This window comes from Zonotrichia albicollis, chromosome 8 (genome assembly GCF_047830755.1).
Source record: "Zonotrichia albicollis isolate bZonAlb1 chromosome 8, bZonAlb1.hap1, whole genome shotgun sequence".
Lineage (NCBI taxonomy): Eukaryota > Metazoa > Chordata > Aves > Passeriformes > Passerellidae > Zonotrichia > Zonotrichia albicollis.
In genome coordinates this window covers 901,167-921,679 of record NC_133826.1, presented here as the reverse complement: position 1 = coordinate 921,679, position 20,513 = coordinate 901,167, and the positions used below count along the sequence as shown (strand labels likewise).

General features: G+C 47.6%; 1 protein-coding gene across 6 annotated transcripts in view; it reads right to left on the bottom strand.

Annotated features, from left to right (window-relative positions):
* The window catches only part of NEGR1 (neuronal growth regulator 1), a 167,773-nt gene that overhangs the window by 40,399 nt on the left and 106,861 nt on the right, over window positions 1-20,513 (bottom strand). For 5 of the 6 annotated variants that reach the window (XR_012581229.1, XR_012581228.1, XR_012581230.1 and 2 more), the window contains exon 6: window positions 17,191-17,342. The exons of the other annotated variant lie outside the window; for it this stretch is intronic. Coding sequence is in view for 2 of the 5 variants with exons in the window: in XM_074545553.1 (XP_074401654.1) it covers window positions 17,191-17,342 (152 nt within the window). In the remaining 3 variants the exon portion in view is untranslated. The remainder of the gene's footprint in view (window positions 1-17,190; window positions 17,343-20,513) is intronic. 6 annotated transcript variants of the gene reach the window in all.

Below are 20,513 nucleotides of genomic sequence, written 5' to 3'. Positions count from 1 at the left end.
CCAGTCCAAGAGAAATAGCAGACAAATATTTCCCCAAATAAAAAGTTATGAAGTTTCTTTAGCCAGCTGCTAAACTTGTGCTAATGCAGATGAATGTTTCCAACCTTAAAGCCAATTATTCAGCACCTTGACAAACACACCGTGGGTGCTGATGAACCCAAAGCACGTCTTAAAAGTGAAATGGAATTTGAGCTGTGTTACACTTTTAATTGGCATTAAAATCCATGAAGTTGGTGACTCCTTCAGCATGAAAAGGGTTTCAGGTTTCCCACCCCTGTTCAGGAGCAGTGGAAGTGCTGTGGACAGATGGGTCTGTCCCTGATATCCCACATCAGTCAGCATGAGGGAAAAAGGGAAACAACACAGGGAAAAAGGGAAACTCAATGTGAGGGAAAAAGGGAAACAACACAGGGAAAAAGGGAAACTCAATGTGAGGGAAAAAGGAAAATTCCACACAAGGGGAAAAGGAAGCTCAACATGAGGGAAAAAGGAAAATTCAACATGAGGGGAAAAGGGAAACTCAGCACAGGGAAAAGGAAAATTCAACACAAGGGGAAAAGGGCAACTCAGCATGAGGTAAAAGGGAAAAAACACAGGGAAAAAGGGAAATTCAACATGAGGAAAAGGGAAACTCAACATGAGGAAAAAGGGAAATTCAACATGAGGAAAAGGGAAACTCAACATGAGGGAAAGGGAAACTCAACATGAGGAAAAAGGGAAATTCAACATGAGGAAAAGAGAAACTCAGCACGAGGAAAAAGGAAAACTCAACACCAGGGAAAAGGGAAACTCACCAAATGCTCCCACCCCAAAATGCTCCCCTGGGAAAGGAGGCTGTGCCCCTGCACAGACCAACCCTGCCTTCAGCAGGAGAAACAGGAATTGGGGTCCAACAAGAGAATCAGAGAAAGCAAAAACCCATCAAGATTTCATTGATTTTGTATTTTAATGGCTGTTTTAAAAGTGTGACAATAATTTGATTTGGTGGTCCTTAACTTCACCCAGACCTTCATGTTCTGAGCAATTACAGCCTGCTCCTCATGGATATTTCTCAAACTGGCTCAAATGTGTTGTGCAATGATGACAAAAGTTATTTTTCTGGCTACCTTAGGTTAACAGCATCTTTTTCTTGGGAATTTAGGAGTCATCCTCATGACTGTGGCTTCCTGGGAAAGTTCCTCTTGCTGCAGATGAACACCATTCTTTCCAACAATCAGGCAAATTAACACACTCAGTCTGTACAATATTTCATTAAAAAGCAAATACCCTACCCAAACCAGCAGGGGTTGTGCTGGGATCGTGTCTCCCCGGGAAACATCAGATCTAGACTTAATTATAGGTGCTTAAGGTAGCATAAAGTCACAGATTCCTGCCAGCACTGAGGCTGGAAGCGAGGGCGGTGATTTCGTGTATTATTCTTGCAAAAAAATCTCATTTTTAAACACATTATTAGATCAAGGCATTGGAGAGACGGATCTATTTCCAGTTTCAAGTTCTGAAACTCTTTGCAAATCTTTATTCATGAAAATGTTCAGGTCTATGGAGAGAAAACAAAACCAGCTGGTTCTGCAGGAGCACGCTAGGCTGGTTCATTCAAATTAAAATTTGTTAATGACTCCTCAAGCGCGGGGAGGCAGGGATGCGTGGGCAAGAGTGGCACTGGCTGCACTGCGCTTTCCTGGGACCCCATCCTACGGTGCCAGCACTGCTCAGATTTCCAGGGGTGCTTGTGGAAGAGGAATCTGCAAGTCTAATGGAAACCCAGGAGTTTGTGTGCCATTCCTGTGGCTGCACTGGGGAGCTCTCCTGGAGCTGAACCTTGGGGCTCTGGCGGAGCAGTGAGTGCCCGGCAGCTGCTGCTGTGCCCTGGCAGAGCTGGGGCTGCGTGTGCAGGAGCTGGGTGCCCTGCAGGGCCACCTCCTGTGGGCACAGCACGGCCAAAGCCAGAACAGCCAAACCAGAACGGCCAAACCAGCACAGCCAAAGCCAGAACAGCCAAACCCAGCACGGCCAAACCCAGCACAGCCAAACCCAGCATGGCCAAACCAGAACAGCCAAACCCAGCACGGCCAAACCAGAACAGCCAAACCCAGCACAGCCAAACCCAGCATGGCCAAACCCAGCATAGCCAAACCCAGCACGGCCAAACCCAGCATAGCCAAACCCAGCACAGCCAAACCAGCACAGCCAAACCCAGAACAGCCAAACCCAGAACAACCAAACCCAGCACGGCCAAACCCAGCACGGCCAAACCCAGCATAGCCAAATCAGAACAGCCAAACCCAGCACAGCCAAACCCAGCATGGCCAAAGCCAGAACAGCCAAAGCCAGAACAGCCAAAGCCAGCACGGCCAAACCCAGCATGGCCAAACCAGAACAGCCAAACCCAGCATGGCCAAACCCAGCATGGCCAAACCCAGCACGGCCAAACACAGCACAGCCAAACCCAGCACGGCCAAACCCAGCACAGCCAAACCAGAACAGCCAAATCAGAACAGCCAAACCCAGAACAGCCAAACCAGAACGGCCAAACCAGAACGGCCAAACCCAGCACAGCCAAACCCAGCACGGCCAAACCCAGCATGGCCAAACCCAGCATGGCCAAACCCAGCACAGCCAAACCCAGAACAGCCAAACCCAGCATGGCCAAACCCAGCACTGCCAAACCCAGCACGGGCCAAACCCAGAACAGCCAAACCCAGCACGGCCTAACCCAGCATGGCCAAACCCAGCACAGCCAAACCCAGAACAGCCAAACCAGACCAGCCAAACCCAGCATGGCCAAACCCAGCACAGCCAAACCCAGAACAGCCAAACCCAGAACAGCCAAACCAGACCAGCCAAACCCAGAACAGCCAAACACAGCACAGCCAAACCCAGCTTGCTGCTTTAGACCAGAGCTTTAGGTCAGGCTGGGTTCAAAAACTGAAAACCAGGAATGTTCTGGGCATGGGGATACTGGCACAGCATCCCTGGCTGCCAAACACACCTGGAGAACTGGGGATTTCTGCCCAGCTCTAAATGCACCAAGCTCCTGATTGAGTTCTGTCGCAGACATCTTTTATGGAAAATCCTTTCCTTAGGATTTTTCCTCCTGAGAAGCTGGGAGGCCTCAGGAACAAAATGCAAACAATGGTTATCTGCTGCTGTGGGATGCAACAGGTGCGTCTGGGATTGGTCTCATGTGGTTGTTTCTAATTCATGGCCAATCACAGTCAGCTGGCTTGGACAGAGAGCTGAGCCACAAACCTTTGTTATCATTCTTTCTATTCTTAGCTTAGCCAGCCTTCTGATGAAATAATTTCTTCTATTCTTTTAGTAAAGTTTTAATATAATATCTATCATAAAATAATAAATCAAGCTTTCTGAAATATAAAGTCAGATCTCCATCTCTTCCCTCATTCCAAGACCCCTGTGAACACCAACACACATGCTGGCCTGGACTTCTCAGGGAAGGAATTTTCCTTCATATCCAAACTAAACCTGCCCTGGGGCACCAGGGAAATGCTCTGACATTGGTGCTGGTGTGGCAGCCCAGCCCTGCTGGGAAATGTGGGTGCAGGAATCCCTAGCACTTTGCCATGGGAAGCAGTAAAGGCTGCTATCGTCCTTAAAATCAGTTTTGTTTGGGGGTGGTGAGCCGGATCTCACGCTGGAAATGACCCAGACAGGCAGCAGCTGAGAGGGTTTAAATGCAGAGGGAGAATAAACCCTAGGGATTTGCAGCTGCAGCTCTAATCCTCAGAAGGGAAACCTCTGGAGAGTGTAAGCACTACAGACAGCTGGCCGGGGAGGTGAGGTTAAATGCCAAGGACGTTCAGCACTGCCTTTTACCAAAGGCACGGAGATTGCATCTAGAAATTCCTTTCTGATCCCAGGCTGTCAGAGAAAACCTCTTATCAGAGTGGGACACCATCCCATGAAAGGGAGCACAAGGAGGCAAATTACAGGGAACAAGAGGAATTGGCTGCAAAAAGGCCCTGTCTGGGAAAGCCAGAACAGGGAGGGACCCACCAAAGCAAACCTGAGGGAGGCACTCCCTGACCCCAGAGACTGCACAATCACCAAGGCTGGAAGAGACCTCTGAGACCATAAAGTTAAACAGCACCATGTCCACCCAAGCACGCAGTGAGGGAATGAGGTGCCCTGAGAGAAACGAGAGCCCCTCTGCTCACACACAGGAATTCAGCACCGACCAAAACCTATTTTTGTCTCAGCTTTATCACAAGCTGAAACCTCGGCACTCTGCATAAAAACATGGGAATGGAAATTGCCAGACCAAAGTTAAAGCAAAATTCAATCAGCTCAGGAGGCTGAGGTCAGAGGGATTTAAATATGTTTGCACATAAAATTGTCAAAACAACAGTAAATTCCCAGGCAGGGGAGGACAGCGGGGCTGAGAATTACAGACGTGCTCCAGGAGGGCAGGACCCACAGCTGCAGCTTCCTGACATCCAGGGCTTGGGAAAAATATGAGCTGCAAGGAGCTATTAGAGGATACAGGCAGGTAAAAACAAGCAAGTAAATAAACCCTGACTTTCCGTTTACCAGGGGCCAATTACTTGTAATTATTTGCCCAGCAATATCCTTGTAGGTGGTTAGGAAGGCAGCGATTCCTCGGCCCCTGTTTGCACAGCAAAGGGAACAAATTCAGGGCAGATTCCTCCAGAACTCGGGTGGGGATGTGCACCTCTGCAGCCTGGCTATGCTCACTCTGCTCCTTTGGGAGCTCCTGGAACAAACCATGGCTCCTGAGAGGAGGAAATTTGGGTAATTTGGGCAGGGATTACCGAGGGAGCAGAGCACTGCCCCGGGCTCCTGTCCATGGCAAATCCCAAATTTCATCCCCAGAGAGCAGGGGCAGCTCAGCAAAGGGCACAGCAGTGATCTCAGCCTGTGCCAGGAGAGGAGAGCCATGGCACCAGAGACATCCATACCAGGAGCAGCTCCCAGCAGAGCCACAGCAGCCTGGGCACTGCCCAGGGCATCACAGCTCCTTCCCATCCCATCTACCCATTCCCATTCCCTTCCATCCAGCTATTCCATTCCATTCCCATTCCATTCCATTCCCATTCCCATCCCATCCCATCCCATTCCTTTCCTTTCCTTTCCATTCCACTCCACTCCATTCCACTCCATCCCACCCCATCCCATCCCATCCCATCCCATCCCATCCCATCCCATCCCATCCCATCCCAATTCCATTCCCATTCCAAAGGCCTGTTCCCTTTTCCATTTCCCTGGAGCCCCCTCCCAGGCCCAGCTCAGCACCAAGCCCATCCCTGGGACCAGGTCTAGAGTCAAAGCTACCAATATCCCACTTTTTGTTACAGTGGCACCTTATTTTTATCACTCTGCAGCTGGTCCAAAACCAAACTTGTGCTTGGAGCAATTAAAGCTGCTGGGGGAACACCAGGTTTTACAACTGAAAAATGTGCTTTACTGCGAGTAAAGCCACGCCTAACTTCTGGTTTGGGGAACAAAAAAGCCATGCTGCAATGAGTTCTCAGTGTAATCAATTCTTCCCTGTTTCAGTGGCAGAAAATCCAACCTGTTTCCCAAGGAGCAGAGGCTCAGGAACGTTCCAGTGCTTTGTGCAGCCCCTCGCTGGTGACTGTGGTCTCTGCCACCGTCGGGAATGTGTCAGGGCAGGTTCGGGGTGGGCACCAGGTGAGGTCCTGGCTCTGGCACTGCCCAGGGAACGGGCACCTTCCCCAACCTGCCACAGCCCAGGGTGGGATCCCTGCGAGGGTCCCAAGGGGAACATTTCCCAGCTGGAGAATGCAAAAAGCTTCTTTCATTTCCATCTGCATCGGTACAATTGTTTGACTTTGATATTTTGACTTGGAGGAATCAATAGCTAGACCAAAACACAACTGGCAGTTAAATACCAACTCATTAGTTAATTAAAAAAATGCTCATAACTGCTTCCATTTATGACCTCTGATAATTAACTGGGTTTATTTAAGCTAATCTCCCCCAGGCTTCATCAGCTTTGTTAAAGATTAATGATTTATTGTGAAATCGAGGTCTTTAAGCCCAGGGAAGCCAGGGCCTGTTGGAGTACCACAAAAAATGGAAAAACACTTCATAATAAATCTTTAGGATGGAAACTCTGAGTGGATGGGGCAGAGACGTGACCGTAATTTATTCTGTGTCTTTCTCTCACCCTTAATATTTTGCAATTACAATTAGAGCTTTTCTGCAGGTTTGAGTTATTACACCTTAATTGCCTCGTAATGGTTTATTTTATTTAAATGGTTTATTCTTTTATTACAGGATGATAAATATTTAATAGCGCTACACCGGTGAGACGTTAAAAAAATAATAATTGTGAACTTGAAGTTTGAGGGCTGAAATTGCCAGGGAGTTTTCTCACTCCATCCTCTACACCTTCGGCTGATTGTTTTGCCTGATAGCAGGGGCTTCTCAATAAATATTCAAATACTTCTAAGGCTGTAGAAAACCACATTATTGACAGCTTTTTGTGCTCTGTTTTAAAAGAAGTCCAATGGAAGGCAATTTTTAAGAGCCTCCAGGTTTGTGGATTCCAGCTCCAAGTCTCAGACTTGTTCTCACCTGGCAGCACAATGGGAAGAATTTCAAATTTGACTTAAATTCAGATGGAATTTGATTTCTTTATGGAAAGGCAGAGAAAGATACTAAACACATTGTTTTAATGCTCCAGTCTACTAAAAGCTTTTTTATTTATTTATTTTTTAATGAGTTCCAGAGTGAACCGTCATGTTTTATGTAAGATGAAAGATTTTATAGGGAAAAAATTAATTTAATCTAATCTAATTTAGTTAAATTAAATTCAATTTAATTTAAATTTGAGGGGTGGTGTTATGTGTGTGTTTGAACCAGCAACAGACAAATTTATATTTTAATTAAAACATTCAAAATAATATTTTAATTAAAGGTCACACATTTGATTCTCTTGGCAGTAAAAATATGCAGTTTCCTTCCTCACTCTCACAACAATTTCACATCTATAAGACACTGGTATATGTTCAAGGCTTTACCTTTCGCAGGACTGCCTGTATTTTGAATAAATGAATAAATCAGGGAACGCTGTCCTCAGCAAATGGATGCTGGCAAAAGCAGGCATTCATTTGCAGGCCAATTTTTCAGTATCACAAAAATATCCCCACTAATGTGAGGGCGCTTTTGCATCAGTATTTACCACCAAACCATGAAAAATGAAACGTGCAACACAGAAAGAAAAAAAATCTACTAAATGAACCATAGATTTTGTCAGATTTGAGAAATAAGTGTGATCAGTGAGATCTTTACAGAAGGACCCCCAGCACTTGCACCCCACCTCTGTGTGCCTGGAGAGGCACAACTCAGAGAAAACCTAAACCAGAGCAGGTCAGGAAGAGAGAAAACCACTGAATTTCACACATTTGGATGTGTCTGCGTCACCAAAGGGATATGAAAGACAATGCTTTGATTTAGTTATTCAAGGTACACTGTTCTAAATGATAAACAATATTTGCTCACTGGTCCTCATTCCCCATTTCACATTTTTCCAGGGAAAACTGCTGCTTTAATGATTTTTACAGCTGTTGAGACCATAACAGAATGAAGAGAAAGTGACAAAGTTGGCCGTGTCCTTTGAGCTCGGTCTTTCATTCATATGGATAAATGGAAGCTCATGAATAATGCAGACCTGGAAATCTGCTAGCATTTTTCCTGCTCAGAAACATATGATTAGCACTGCTCTGACTCCCAGCAATGATATTCCTGTTCTCAGAGGTCACTCTCTAAATCCGCACAACTGTCGGGGTATTTCTGGAGACGAGCACGGCACAGCAGCCCCTGGGGCGCTGCAGCAGGGACACCTGTGAGGGCAGGTGGCACGGGCACTCTGTGTCACTGCCCAGGGCAGGGCTGGCAGCCCCAGTGCCAAGCCCACCTGCACAGGTGACCCAGCAGCTCACACAGGGCTGGGAGGGACTCCAACCCCATCCATTCTGAGAGTGGGGCCCTGGGAAATGTTAAAGACAGACTCTGAAAATGTTGGGCTTTGTGTTTTCTCAGATCACTGCACCTGCGTAAGCAGTGCGATAAAAGATATGATTGTTAGATGCGATGATTGTTTAGTAATTGAATATAGTTATAATATAATCATAAGAAGAATCATGAGAAACTATGTCGGAAATTTAAGGGGGGCTATGTTTAGCTGAAATCTATGTATACAATAGAACAATATAAGTTTAATAATTAACATGAAAGTTATATAACGATAGAGTATGAAAGCACGTTCATCTCTGATGTATGGTCAGAATCAGATTTGGGTTGTAGTACCCTGATTCCCAGAGCTCTTAACAAAAGCACCGTGTATAATCGCTTATGTGATTGTGTATTTTTGAACACTAACAGTTCCACCCCTGCCATGGCAGGGACACCTTCCATCATCCCAGGTGCTCCAAACCCAGTGTCCAGCCTGGCCTTGAGCACTGCCAGGGATCCAGGGGCGGCCACACCAAATCTGGGAATTCTATTCCAGCCCCTGCCCACCCTGCCAGGGAACAATTCTGCCAAAAGTGGGGAAACTGATACCTTGGAGTTTAAGTTTTCTTGTTTTGGTGTGCAGCTTTTAGCTTTATATTAATGTCACTAGGATCTTTTCACAAAACAGTCCTGTACCAGCTGGAGACTCAAGGACAATCTCTTCAAGCTTCAGGCCCAAAGCATAAACAACAGCAGGCAGGCAGGCAAGGAGGGTGAAACTCCATCATTTGAAGCTATTAATTGGACAGTTGGCTCCTGCATGCAAGTGGACTAAAACTTATAAAATTTGAGATTTCGTGGCCTCTTTTGCTTCCATCTTGGAGCCATCCAGGCAGAGCCATGGCTGTGGCTCGGGTACTGCCAGGGTGAGGCCTTTGTAGGCCCTTCCATAAATGTCCAATTTATTCCTCCTAATTCCATCTATCTTCTACTCCAGCTCCTCAGGGCATCACTGCCCAGTGTCCCAGCCATGGGATCCATGGATTCCCAGCCCTGTTTCCCTCATTTTCCATGGATTCCCTGCAGCTCTCCCTCACACTCCATGGATTCCAGCAGCTCTCCTTCATGCTCCATGGACTCCCAGCCCGGTCTCCCTCATTTTCTGTGGATTCCCAGCACCCTGTCCTCATTCTCCATGGATTTTCAACACCTCATGCCCCAATCCCACACTTCCTGCACGGGCCGAACATGTGCCCAGAACTGGAAACTCTTCAAGTGCTCTGCTATTTGCTTTCACTGGCACAGCAATTTGTGAATAACTTATTTAGTAATTACTGTGTAATTATAGCTCTGCTGATCCCTGACGAGCCGAAATCCACAGACAATGCCTATCAAATGAATCATTACAATCTCTATAAATTACACGGGAGATGTGCCCATGTCATGATGAGATTCATGAAATGACTACAATTTCTGTGAAAGGAGATTAATTAAGATGGAGTTAGAGTTTAAGAAGGAGCAGATTATCCTGCTGTATGCCCAGCCCTGGGGACACCTCTGGGTGCTGTGCCCAGCCCTGGGGACACCTCTGGGTGCTGTGCCCAACCCTGGGGACACCTCTGGGTGCTGTGCCCAGCTCTGGCTCCTCAGCACAGCAGGGCCAGGAGCTCCTGGAGCTGAGCAAGGGCCTGGAGCATCTCGGTGCCCAGGAAAGGCTGAGGGAGCTGGGGCTGCTCAGCCTGGAGAGGAGCCCCAGGGAGAGGGGCCTCAGCCCTGGGTGGCCCTGGCTGTCCCCTGTGCGTTTAAAATCTATTTTCTGATCTCTCTGAAAACTGGGGATATCCCTGATCAATATCTAATTCATTTGTAAAGCCCCCAGGGCTTTGCTCAGCAACTGGATATGAAAATAAGTTCTGCACTTAATAACCCTCTAATGAAGGAGTGCTTTGCATTGGGTGGAGGATTGGCCTCTGATCAGTGTGAGTGACTCTCTCCTGGGCCTGGCTTATGAGAAAACTTCCTGATGCACCTGCACCAATATTTTAATAACCCACTTTTCCTGCCCAGGAGAGACAGGAATTGCCTTCAGTCCCTTACCTGGGGACTGTTCCCTGCTCTGTTCCTGTCTCCCTTTTCTGAGGCTCCTCCCTCCCTCCAACCCACGTTTTGAGGCCAGTTTGTGTTCCAGACTGTGAAATAAATCTATATCATTATTTATAGTGCTATTTACAGCACTTCTTGTCTTCCTCCCATTTGTTACACAAGGTATTCTTGTATTTTCAGTTTTTCATTTCCAGCTGCAGTGCAGCAGGGCAGGGAGCAGAGAGGAGCCCAGCAGTGAACCCTGGTGTGGGTTTTAGTGCAGGGCCAGGTGAGCCCCGGGGAGGCACAGCTGTCCAGGAAAACAGAGCAGGGATGGGCAGAGCCTGCTGGGAACCAGAACTGGGGAAACCCTCAGTGCTCTGCAAAGGCACTTCCCAAAGCACAGCCTGGACCAGGCATCCTTCATACAACATCCTGCTCTGATAATAGCAGGAGCCGACTTTTTAAACTCTGCGCTTGATTGAGATGAGTAAATTGAATTACCTTGATGAAGAAGGTGAAGAAATGCACAGAACTACCTCTGGCTGTAAAATTACAATGAAAAAAAACCAAAAACCAACCAAAACAGAACCCACTTTTATGTCCTTTTATTTCAGATAAGCCACAGCTCCATCCCGACTCAGATTTCCCATGCCTGCAGGCATTTCCTCACGTACCTGCAGCACCCTGGACAGCTCAGCACCTCAGAAAAAGGGCTGGCAAAAAACGGACCATTTTTTGCCTAAATTAAAGCTGCTACATCGTCATAGGGTGCAGCCACTCCATGAGATTTGCTCCTTCCTTCCTCACATCCCCAGCAATTTAAAATTTCTCTTCCTTCCCTTGGAATATAATTTTAACTGAATAAATTAACAGAATTATTTAAATTTAAATCCCATTCTCATGCTTGTGTTTTATTTTTGAATAAAGTCAGTAAATCCAAATATTGCCAAGCCTAAAAATCTGAATATCAGGAAGTGGTCTCACAGGAATACCACCTTCTCCCATGGTAAAACTCAAGTTATTTCTCTAGGTGCTTCATGCAGGACATTTAAAAGTCAGGAAATCAGCTTTGTTACTTGAGATATGTGGGGGAAAAAAGGGAAGTTTCTGAAAAATTCATTACAGCGCTTTTCAGTGAATAGTTCTGATATCACAAATCAAAGCCTCTGATGCCAGAGGCTTGGAAGAGCCCTGAGAAGAGAAAGCTTTTATGCTCAATTTATTATTGTAAATCCAGTCCAAATCTCCACACACAAACCTGGAGGAGGAATTAAGGCCAGCAGTAATTGAGCTCTTGATTTTCGAGGCTCGTTGAGGCACCTCAGCATTTTGTTACCTCTGTGGTTCAGCACAGAGGTTAATTAGTGCTTCTGGTGTGGGCTCGCTGAAAACCTCTTGTTTTTAAAACCTCTGAAGTTATTTTTCGCTTCCTTGCAGCCAAAAAATAAAAGAAAATAAAAAAGCATTTATTTTTTTTCCCCATTCAGCTCCCTGAGTGCCCAGACACCCAGAGCTCACAGCAGCTCCCAGGGAAGTGCAGTGAAGCTCTGGAATCATCATCTCTCTGCATTTTCTGGTAACCCCCAAATTACAAACACCTGACTCGGTAGAAGCACACAGACTTTACAGGTAAATGTTTGGGTTTAAGCAAATGCTTTTGTCAATTAACCCAGAATTTGTCTGGGAAATTATTTTAGTTCTGGCATTTTCCAACCTGTTATATTATTTGCTTAAATACCAAAGTCTTGGGTTCCTGAAGACAGGAATTGCCTTCAGTCCCTTACCTGGGGACTGTTCCCTCCTCTGTTCCTGTCTCTCCTTTCTGAGCCTCCTCCCCAAGTTTTGAGGCCAGTTTGTGTTCCAGACTGTGAAATAAATCTATATCATTATTTATAGTGCTATTTACAGCACTTCTTGTCTTCCTCCCATTTGTTACACAAGGTATTCTTTAGATTTTCAATTTTTTAAGATTTCCTGTGAGGTTTTGTACTCTGAGAAGGAGCTCCAGGTACAGCAAGCTCTGCCCATGGGTGCCTCTCACCCTGAGGGGGCACAGACAGGGGATTAGATTCCATGGAATGTTTAAATTAAATTTAAAATTTTAAATTCCATGGAATGTTTAAATTAAATTTAAAATTTTAAATTCCATGGAATGTTTTAATCGTTGCTTGGAGCACACTCTCAGGGGCAGGGGACTGTGGGGTGTGTGCAGGGCCAGGAGCTGGGTCAGGGATTGCTGTGGGTCCCTCCCCACCCAGGATATTCCAGGATTTTATGATAATTAGCTGATAATTGAGATGAGGATTTGGCCACGCCTCAACCCCTCTGATTAAACCAGGTGGGTAAGAAGAGGAGTCGGAACCCTGTGAGCTGTGGGTAACTGCACAATTTGTGCATACATACACAAATGGAACAAACCAGAGCATTGGAACAACTTCAGCAAAAACCCACAGCGAAGATCTCGTGGCTTGTCTTTGATTTTTGTTTGATTTTTCCCTGATCCACTCTCAGGCCTTTAAATTTCCTCTACACGTCAAGGAGAAACTCATGTTCCTGGCCTTGCTCAAACAGGTTATTTCTGCCTCATCCCATCTCAGTCACTTATTGTCATATAATTCATAATAAAGCTCAAGCTGGAAAATGGATTTAGAGAAAATTCCTCCATAACTCTCGGTAATTGTTACCTGGAGCAGCAGTTGGCATCCATATGGAAGGAGCTCAAACCCAGCGTTTAACAGAATTGTTATGACTTGCACAAATGGGGGATTTGGCCATTCATCTCATTGTCTGAATATATGAATCCAAGGTGCAGAGTTGCAACAATGTGCTCTGGAGCAGCCCTGCCAGGGGCTCTGGCTCAGCTGAGCTGCTGTTCCAGGGCACAGGGGAGGGCAGGGAGGTTTTCCTGCATGGGAATGCCAGAATCTGGGAATTCTGGGGCTGGCTGGCAGCTCTCAGAGCTGTTTTCCATTGGAACAGCAGCGCTCCATCAATCCCTGGGTCTCTGAGGGGGTTTTCTGTGCATTCACAGCCCTGCTGCTCTGAATTCTCACCAGCTTGTTGGACTCCAGGAGCATTTCAATGTGGAGTGGATGTGTAGTTATGATATTTTATGAAAAATCTTTTCCTTAGGATTGTTCCTCCTGAGAAGCTGGGAGGCCTCAGGAACAAAATGCAAACAATGGTTATCTGCTGCTGTGGGATGCAACAGGTGCATCTGGGATTGGTCTCATGGGGTTGTTTGTAATTAATGGCCAATCACAGTCAGCTGGCTCAGACAGAGAGCTGAGCCACAAACCTTTGTTATCATTCTTTCTGATTCTACTCTTAGCTAGCCTTCTGATGAAATCCTTTCTTCTATTCTTTTAGTATAGTTTTAATGTAATATATATAATAAAATAATAAATCAGCTTTCTGAAACATGGAGTCAGATCCTTGTCTCTTCCCTCATCCTGGGACCCCTGTGAACACGGTCATATGAGTGCCCTCAGAATAGGAAGGAATGATAACAAAGGTTTGTAGCTCAGACAAAGAGTCCGAGCCAGCTGGCTGTGATTGGCCATTAGTTAGAAACAACCACATGAGCTCAGGACAGCACCCAGGGAGGGGTGAAGGGACAATGAGCTGCAGGGCACCAGTTCTCTGCACACTGATGGCTCCTGCAGACCTTGGGCTGCACCCAAACCTTGCTAAATCAATATCTGTCCTCTGACTGACTCCAGCAGGCTCCTAATGAGAACAGGAATTTTCATTTAAGCTCATAAATATATATATATATATACCTACAGACACTTTTTCTATTATATTTTCTGACGCAGACCAGCCCTCCTGGCTGAGACAGAACTATGCAAATTGAAATTTGATTTGCTTTCTAGGCCGGTATTTGAGAGATAAAATAGCAAAATCTTTCTTAGGTAATTGGACAACAGCAGAAGCTGTGGACACAAAGGGAATTTCCCTGGAGAGTGCATTTCTCTCCAGAAATGTCAGATGTGGTGGGCCAGGCAAAGCTGTGGAGCTAGGACTGAGCAGAAGGTTTGTGCAGTGTCATTGGAGAGGTGGCACTGTCACCCTCCAATCCGCTGTCACTTTTGGGAATCTATAAATGTTGGAGTCAGGAAATAAACTTCCCTTTTTTACCTTGAGAGCAGCTGTGTGTGTGCTCGTGTTGTTTGGTTGCAGTGACAGGTGATGGTGGCATTTTTGGATTGGTTTAGAGTAGAAGCTCACTGTCTAACATAGATGATAGATATTGGGAAGTTATTGTAAATAATGTACATGTAGTTTTAAGTATAAGAAAATAACACTGTCAGTGTGCCATGGGCCAGCCTGCTAGACAGACTTCAGCAGGTCAGAGAAAGATTGTTATAGGTAACAGAGAATAAACAACCTTGAAAACCACAGCCAGAGAATCCTGACTCCTTTTTCAGTCTCAGGGTGGGAAAGAGAGACTCTGACAGAAACCCCGAGAGCTCTCCTCCTCATGCCAGCTCACGAGGCAAGCGGCACATGGAAATGCAGGGCATGGTCTGGTGCCTCTGCAGTGTGGAGACAAGATTCCACACGTGTGCCACCAGCCAGGAGGGCACAGGCAGCTGCTGGCTCGGTGGAGTCCTTGTGTGATGGAATCAGCACAGAAAACACCACCACATCCCTCTCCTTCTCCTTCCCAACTCCTTGTGTGATGGAACCAGCACAGAAAACACCACCACATCCCTGTCACAAGGCTCCTTCTCCTTCCCAACGTCACTCCTGACCTCTTGGGCAGCTTCTCACAATTATTTACATTTTTTCATAGGTACTGGCAGCATATCCAAGGATTCTGTGTGAACCTGGACATCAGGAACACCTCTGGATCACAGAACCGGCCATGGAAAAAGCAATTTCTCTGGCAGAATCTGTTAGGAAAGGACAAGGATGCACAAACCTGTGGGCTGCCAGGTTTTGTAAAGAACCTCACTCGGACTGTGTGACCCCAGAGCAGCCCCAGGCCCTGCAATGGGGCACCAGTTCTATTCCATTTGCTGCTCCCCAGCAGCAAATGGAGCTGCCCTGAGCCCACATTTGGTCCCTGAGCGCTGCAGGCGGGCGGGCAGAGCTCCCTCACACACACCTGAACCTGCACATATGGCCACTCTCCCTGCCAGATAAATGAAATGCAAGAGTTTCACAGCACAGCATTCTCACTCGGGGATTGAGGAGTCCACGCTTAGCGAGTTGCTAAGTCCTGAGAATTACTGTTACTTTTTTTTGGTAGTTTTTTTAAAGGGATAATGCTTCTAGATAATAGTAATGTAAATTATAAACAAAGGAAACACTTCACCAAATGATCCTCACTCCCAACCAAGATCCAGATCACCACCTTTAGGACAGCTCTCCTTGCTTGAAAGCTGGATTAAAGCAATCACAATATAAAATAAGACATTTCAGCTTGCTCTTTGAGTCAGACCTCTGAGCCAATGCCCCCCCATTTCCCTCCTGAGGTCAGGAGCAGACCCAGATTTCCAGAATTTTCTCTCAGACCATTCTGCTTCCCACCTCCCCTTTCTTTCATGATGGAGAACATCTATTTTTATGATTTGTACCGGTGCACTTGGCACTTCTGTGACATTTTTCAACCTCTGCCTCTCAAAGTGCTTTGTAAGGGTGGCTACAAGGCACCTTACAATTTAAGATGGAAAAAACCCTGGCAGCAGCTCAGAGACAGATTCAGCTCTGCTCTGTTCAAATGAAGCCAGACCTTCCCTCTACCTGCTCTGAATTGCAAATACACCAAATTCCAGCTCCTTCTGCCTTAATATTCCTTTGTTTTCACTCACATTTTCTGTTTAAAATAAGTGTAATGTCGTTCCCGCTTTGGTAATGATCCCTCAAATATTAAATAAATGGCAGCAAAGGCTCCCTGTTATTTTGTGCCTGTTACATCTCTCCTGCAGGAATTCAGAACCTCTGACAACACTCATCATATGGGGAGCAGGTTCAGGAGGAAATTTCACGGAAGGAAGGCAATAATTGTGGGATTTGAGCAACTGAAACTCTGCATTTCCACGCGGTGAGGAATATATTTAAGTGTAGGAGTTTTGTCTCTCTTTTATAACCATCAGAACAAGAGAGCAGCACCAGAGCTGCACCACAAACACCTTTGGATCCAGCAGCACTGAAATGCCACCAAGGCACAGCTAAAAATCCCTCCCCGACAGCACCTTGGGGCCCTTTGGGGCAACCTCCACACCGAGCATCCACCACCTCTCACACTGCTCATTGCCTTCTCCAAGAGACTGCTCTGCCCTGCACCCACTGCCAGAGCCAGGTGGGACAGAGCCCTGGCACAGCCCAGCTCTGCAGCTCAGGCTGCCCCTGGGAATCACAGAATCACAGGATCACAGGATCACAGAATCACCGAATCACAGGATCACAGGATCACAGAATCACAGGATTGCAGGATCACAGGATCACAGAATCACAGGATCACAGAATCACCAAATCACAGGATCACAGAATCACAGGATCACAGGAAGCTGTGCCTGTGCCCATTGTGCCTCTGCACCCACTGCCAGAGCCAGGTGGGACAGAGCCCTGGCACAGCCCAGCTCTGCAGCTCAGGCTGCTCCTGGGAATGTGCTGGGAAATCTCTGTCCATGTTGGCAGTGCCCCCGTAGGGACTTGGGGCTGCTGCTGGGAGCAGGAACCACAGACACAGAATCACAGAATCACAGGATCACAGGATCACAGAATAGCAGGATCACAGATCCACAGAATCGCAGAATAGCAGAATCACAGGGTCACAGGGTCACAGGGTCACAGGATCACAGAATCACAGAATACCAGAATTGCAGAATCACAGGGTCACAGAATAGCAGGATCACAGGATCGCAGGATCACAGGAAGCTGTGCCTGTGCCCATTGTGCACCACCACAGCAGGGAGGGTTAGCTGGGATTGCTGCCACAGCCCCCGATGCCCCAAAACACAGCACAGACCCCAATTACAGACCCCACGCTCAGAACTCGCGGCACGCCGAGCCCCGACGGGCACAGGGGCATCTCCAGGTGCTCAGGGGGAACAAACACTCTGCTCCTGTGGCTGTGGGACCCTCGGGGCTGGCAGGAAGCAAGCAGAGCTCTGGCCCCACGTCCCCGTTACTTACGGTTGAGAGGCAGGCTGGCATTGGTCGTCCCTAGCTTGTTGGCAGCGACACATGTATAGTTGCCAAAGTGCTCTTCTGTCACATTGGTAACAGTAAGAAGGGATCTTGTACTATAATTTTTAATAGTGATTCCTTGTTGACCATTGATCAGTCTAGAAAGCAAAAAGAAAATGTCTATAACTCATATACCACAACCGAGATTTATTTTATTTATTTTTTTATATTCACAGCTCTCTTTTCTTTCCTGGTTTTACAGACAGCCCTGGGAGCAGGGTGAGCTCTTTGTGAGCTGTGCTGAGCACAATCCCTGGCACTTTGGGGAGCCCTGGGGCTGGGGGTGTGAGGGGAACAGTGCTCCCTCAATGTCCTGCAGCTGAGAGAAAATAAACACCAACAGCCCTTCCTGCCTGCAGGAGCAGGGACACAAACCCCTGCATGCACAGCTTGGGTTTTAAACTGGGCAAAGCCAACTGGGAATTGAAATACCCCCCTGGGGCAGAAAGGGGTCCTGGCAAGCCTTTCTAAGAGAGTCATTTCAAGGGGGTCTTTTCAGCCCCTGGAGTTTGCTGTGTGCTGTCACAGCTCTGGCTGGTGGCCGGGGAGGATTAGGAGCCAGGACTGTGCCCGTGGTTTTGTTTATGGGGCTCCACAGCTGCAAATGAGCCTTGCAATTAGGGACAAAACGCTCCAGCAGCACTGCTGAGGCAGCAGCCTGGGCAGCAGCAGGTAATGAAGCAGAGAAAAAAGCCAAATCAGGTCTCTTCTCACCCAGCTTGGAGCTGCCCACCCCAAATTCACGGGGAAAATGCAGGTGTGTGGATAGTGCTCCCAAAGCCGTGCCAGGAGCATTGCTGGGCACCAGGACAAAGCAGGAGAACCCATTTAATGATGTTGTCCTAGGCAAGCCACGTCTGATCAAACAAGGAGACGAGAAGGGGAACCGTGTTATTAAAAACTCGCCACAGTTATTACTCATAATTCCTTCCATTTCCCATACGGAGCAGAGTTTTGGATTAAGAATGCAATTTTTGTCGGCTATATTGAAGGATATAATCATATATCCTGTGAATTAGTGCCATCTTCCACCGTTCTGTCTGCAAACCTTGGCAAATCTGCCATTAATTGCACTTGTGGAGGTGAACGTTGCTGAATGTGGAGTGAGCACTGCTCATTGCCATGGGGTGCCTCTGTTCCATCAGGGCCCTGCAGGTGCTGCTCTCATGGGATTTCTGCTCCCTGGGCAGCTGGTGCTGCTGTGAAGGACCCTGCTCCTCCAGCCCAGGGCTGGGGAGAGGATGTGCCACACCCATGGGCATGAAACACAGAGAAATGGGATTGCAGAGCCTCTGTGCCGTCACCCTGCCCTGTCCAGGTGACATCTTTGGGGTTAGGGCTGTCACCATGCCCTGTGCCAGGTGACATCTCTGGGGTCTTTGCTGTCACCATGCCCTGTCCCGGGTGACATCTGCCTCAAACAAGTGACAGTGCCTGCCTGCTGTGTCCCTGCAGCCCAGCTGGCACGGGGCTGGCACTGGGGGCCCAGGGCTGGGATCTTGGGGCAAACGGGGCTGGGCAGGGGTGCAGATGGATGAGCACACAATTCCCAGAGCAGGAGCTGCCCAACAGTGTCTGTGTGCAGCTGGAGGAGCAGGAACTGTTCCTGGAGAATTTGCTGCTCTGTGCAAGGCTTGGCCACGCTCAGCACTGAGCTCCCATTTATCATTTATTGTATAATCATTTATTATATAAGCGTTTATTATGTAATCATTTATTGCTGGGCCTCACCCAGTGACTGCCAGGCTGCAACAGCATCCTGAGGAGTGTGCAACAGTGTCCTGGTGTGTGCACAACAGTGTTCTAAGTGTGCACAACAGCCCTCTGGGTGTGTGCAGCCACCCTGCACGCCCCTTCCCCCTGCTCTGTGTACCCAGGGCAGTGCCAGCCCCTCCTCACTGCAGGATGGCTCCCTGGCATCCCCAGCTCCCCCAGTGCCAGCCCCAGGCCCTGCCTCTGCCTCCATCCCTCCATCCCAGAGCACCTGCACCGTGCTCTAATTGATGGAACCATGATAATGAGCTTTGCCATTCCACATGTAAGCCTTGTTTGCTTTGAGAGGGAAAAGGGAATGAATACTTTAATATTTCATTTAGGTGACTTCTGGGCTTCTTCCCTGTGGCTGTTTAATGTCTGAGCTCTAATTCCTGTAAGCCCAGCACACGGCCTGGGTTCAGAGCTGGCACAGTGAAGCCATGGTAGCTCTGCACAGGGAATCCCCAATAATCTCCAAAGGCACACACATTCCTGACACCCATCCCTGGAAGGGCCCCTCGATCCACCCTGGAGCCCCCTGGCACAGAGGAAGGGGGTTGGAATGGAATCAACTTCAAGATCCCCCCCAACCCAACCATGTGATGTTTCTAGGACAGTTTTGAGATGATTTATTAACTTCTCCCCCAAATTTTCTCCAGCTCTCCCCACCCTGCGCACCAGCTCCTGTGGGAATTTGCTGAACAGAGCTCCTGGGAAGGCAGTGATTAGCAGAACCAGCCCTCCCTGCCTCAAAGAGCAATAACTTTAACTCAGTGCAGTCTGTTACTGTCTCTGTGTTTAGCTTTAATGGGTATTTTATGATGAGGTGATCCCTGGAGCCTGGGAATGGTGCTTTTGGATTCACATCAATCTCAGTAACAACAATGCAATTTCCACCCCCAAAAGCCTTGTTTCAGGCACTGCACACACACTTATGATTGCAGGGCTAACTCCCACTGCTAATTTATTGAACAATCCATCCCGATTTCTAACAAAGAGGAATCCCAGCCCAAGAGTATCTGACAAGAATGGGATCCTCTCTATTGTGTTAGCCGGGAATCCAGCAGGGTGTGCACTCCCAGGGAGCAAATTCAGCTGTGGAGCACAGTTGGAAATTATCTGCAGGGTAATGGAGATGCTCTCTGAGAGCTGAAAGCAGTGCCTGAGCTGGCCATGGCTCACCCTGGGCTAGCCAAGGTCCATCCTGAGCTGGCCAGTGCTCACCCTGAGCTGGCTGCCCATCTTCCAGAGGCAAAGGGAGACACTGGATCCAAAACCAGCAAAAAACCACCTCTGGGTTGTCACCCTGGGTTTTTAAGATTTTCTAAGCCTTCTGATGTTGACATTCTGGCAGTGAACTTTCTCACACACTTTCTGTAAATAACTCATTGTTTTGCATTCCTTTATGGAGGAGAATTTTGACAGACTGTTGGTTTGCACAGTGTCATTGGAGAGGTGGCACTGTCACCCTCCAACCCACTGTCACTTTTGGAAATCCATAAATGTTGCAGTCA